Source organism: Pundamilia nyererei, unplaced genomic scaffold (assembly GCF_000239375.1).
Source record: "Pundamilia nyererei isolate P.nyererei 1_Seehausen unplaced genomic scaffold, PunNye1.0 scaffold00228, whole genome shotgun sequence".
Taxonomy (NCBI): domain Eukaryota; kingdom Metazoa; phylum Chordata; class Actinopteri; order Cichliformes; family Cichlidae; genus Pundamilia; species Pundamilia nyererei.
This window is the reverse complement of record NW_005187629.1, coordinates 197,551-198,573: the sequence shown is the minus strand read 5'-3', so window position 1 is coordinate 198,573 and position 1,023 is coordinate 197,551. Positions and strand designations below refer to the sequence as shown.

The window sequence follows — 1,023 nt, the reverse complement described above, 5'->3', positions numbered from 1 at the left end:
TTAGCCTGGATCTGAAGTCACAGACTGTGCTGAGGCATTTGTGATCACAGCTTCACTGAATCAGAATCAGAATCAGAAAGGGGTTTATTGCCAAATGTTGAGCAGGTTTACAACATTAGGAAATCCAGTAGGAAGGTTTATGATTCAGATCATTGAGCACTGCCAGATTACCAATAATCCCAAAAAACCTGCTGTAATTTTCTCTTCTTCACAATGCAGGAGTTCACACACCCACTGTTAAATTAAAAAGCCAATGTATAATAAAAGCGAGCTCTCTTACTATCACCTCTAGGTGTCGCTAGTTATGTTTAACGTAATCTCTCTTACCATCAGTTTTTCTGCATCAGCACGGACTTTGAGGAGCTCTGTGATGGCATCCACAAACCCTTGGTGGTGAAAATTGCACATCTTTTCAATCTCACGGTCATGATTCCTGATCCTGGCATCAAGCTTTTCCATGAAGCGCTTGTGGGCATTGGGTTGGTCATCATAAATAGACCTGAAAGAGGAGTAGATGGGTAACAGTTTAACAAACAGCAGAAGAAAGAGGATAAAACATGAACAGAAAAATGAAAAAACAAACAAACCCTTTCTTATGTGTGTGCCAGTTTAGCTCAGTGGGTGAGCAGGCGACCACATGGCTGAAACGCAGCGGTGCGAGTCTGATCAGTGGCCCTGTGCTGCATGTGCTCAAACCCCGGTCTCTCTCCACTAACCGATAAATGCAAACTTTTCACGGTTTTAATTGAAAAATTGTACTCGTTCACTGACAAAACTCACATAAAAAGATAAAACCTGCACAGCTTTCTCAGGTCAACAGAGCCGCTCATCTTTCAGCTTCTGTCTTTTTGTTCAAACGTGAGCTGAAATTACAAACAATGTTGGATTTTTACACACTGGTCATCTTGACCATATCTACATAAATAGGTGCACTGATTTGTTGCTATTCCATTTGTATTTATATCCTTAGAAGTAGGGATGGGTACCGGTGTCGGTTCTGACATAAACGGTAGTAACCAGACC

The 1,023-nt window shown here is 41.5% G+C and overlaps 1 protein-coding gene across 1 annotated transcript in view; it reads right to left on the bottom strand.

Moving 5' to 3' along the window:
- exoc6 (exocyst complex component 6) overlaps window positions 1-1,023 on the bottom strand; it is a 58,389-nt gene that overhangs the window by 35,802 nt on the left and 21,564 nt on the right. The window contains exon 2 of the mRNA XM_005748727.2: window positions 328-499. Within this exon, the coding sequence (XP_005748784.1) occupies window positions 328-499 (172 nt within the window). The remainder of the gene's footprint in view (window positions 1-327; window positions 500-1,023) is intronic.